At 53.8% G+C, this 1,098-nt stretch overlaps 1 protein-coding gene across 1 annotated transcript; it reads right to left on the bottom strand.

Moving 5' to 3' along the window:
• Positions 1–21: 21 nt before the first annotated feature.
• LOC106820289 lies at positions 22–1,092 on the bottom strand (the record flags this gene model as incomplete). Its single annotated transcript, XM_014824809.1, has 2 exons — positions 22–292; positions 1,011–1,092. Coding segments are annotated over 2 exons (353 nt in total), but the record flags the coding sequence as incomplete, so codon positions are not given.
• Positions 1,093–1,098: the final 6 nt, after the last annotated feature.

Below are 1,098 nucleotides of genomic sequence, written 5' to 3'. Positions count from 1 at the left end.
GTCCGCCGCCCGCAGCAACGCCTCGAATCGCCCGCCAGCATCGCCGGGTGCCGGTCCCCGCGCCGCCACCACTGCGACGGCCGGCGGAGCGCGTGCAAAGCTCGACCGCTCGACCGGCGTGGACGAGTCAGCGTCGGCGAAGTTGGCGTACAGATCGGGAGTTACCTCTACGACGGCGGGAGGCGGATCCGGCTGAGCAGATGCCGGTGCGTTGGACAAGTTCGCTGCTATCCTCTCGGACGCGTCGAAGATTTTCGCGAGGCAGGCCGCACTGGATGCTGCGTCCTGTTCCCTGTGGCATAACATTAGCAAGTTAAACATTAGCCGCTTCTCCCTGTTGCATAGGAACACGGGTTAACATTAGCATCCTTATCCCCCCTATCGGATGACCACACAGGGAAACACTCCGCTCCCTGTCTTTCGCTCCCTGTGAGATAGCAACACAGGTCACCGTAAACATAAGCCTCTTCCTCCTCCCTGTCACATAGCAACACAGGTAAACATAAGCCTCTTCCTCCTCCCTGTCACATAGCAACACAGGTAAACATAAGCCTCTTCCTCTTCCTTGTCGCATAGCAACACAGGTAAACATAAGCCTCTTCCTCCTCCCTGTAAGCCTCTTCCTCTTCCTTGTCGCATAGCAACACAGGTAAACATAAGCCTCTTCCTCCTCCCTGTCACATAGCAACACAGGTAAACATAAGCCTCTTTCTCTTCTCTGTCACATAGCAACACAGGTAAACATAAGCCTCTTCTCCTCCCTGTCATAGCAACACAGGTAAACATAAGCCTCTTCCTCCTCCCTGTCACATAGCAACACAGGTAAACATAAGCCTCTTCCTCCTCCCTGTCATATAGCAACACAGGTAAACATAAGCCTCTTCCTCCTCCCTGTCACATAGCAACACAGGTAAACATAAGCCTCTTCCTCCTCCCTGTCGCATAGCAACACAATGAAATACCTAGGCTCGTATCCGATAACGAAATAGTCAAACAAGAGTTGAGCTCACCTGTGTGGGAATGGGTTTAGCTCTGGTCCGAGCCACGTGAGCAGGTCTCCTACGGGGCGAGCCACCTGCAACAGAGCAAATGCTGCAT

Source organism: Priapulus caudatus, unplaced genomic scaffold, assembly GCF_000485595.1.
Source record: "Priapulus caudatus unplaced genomic scaffold, Priapulus_caudatus-5.0.1 Scaffold9635, whole genome shotgun sequence".
NCBI lineage: Eukaryota > Metazoa > Priapulida > Priapulimorpha > Priapulimorphida > Priapulidae > Priapulus > Priapulus caudatus.
This window is presented reverse-complemented; position numbering and strand designations above follow the sequence as displayed.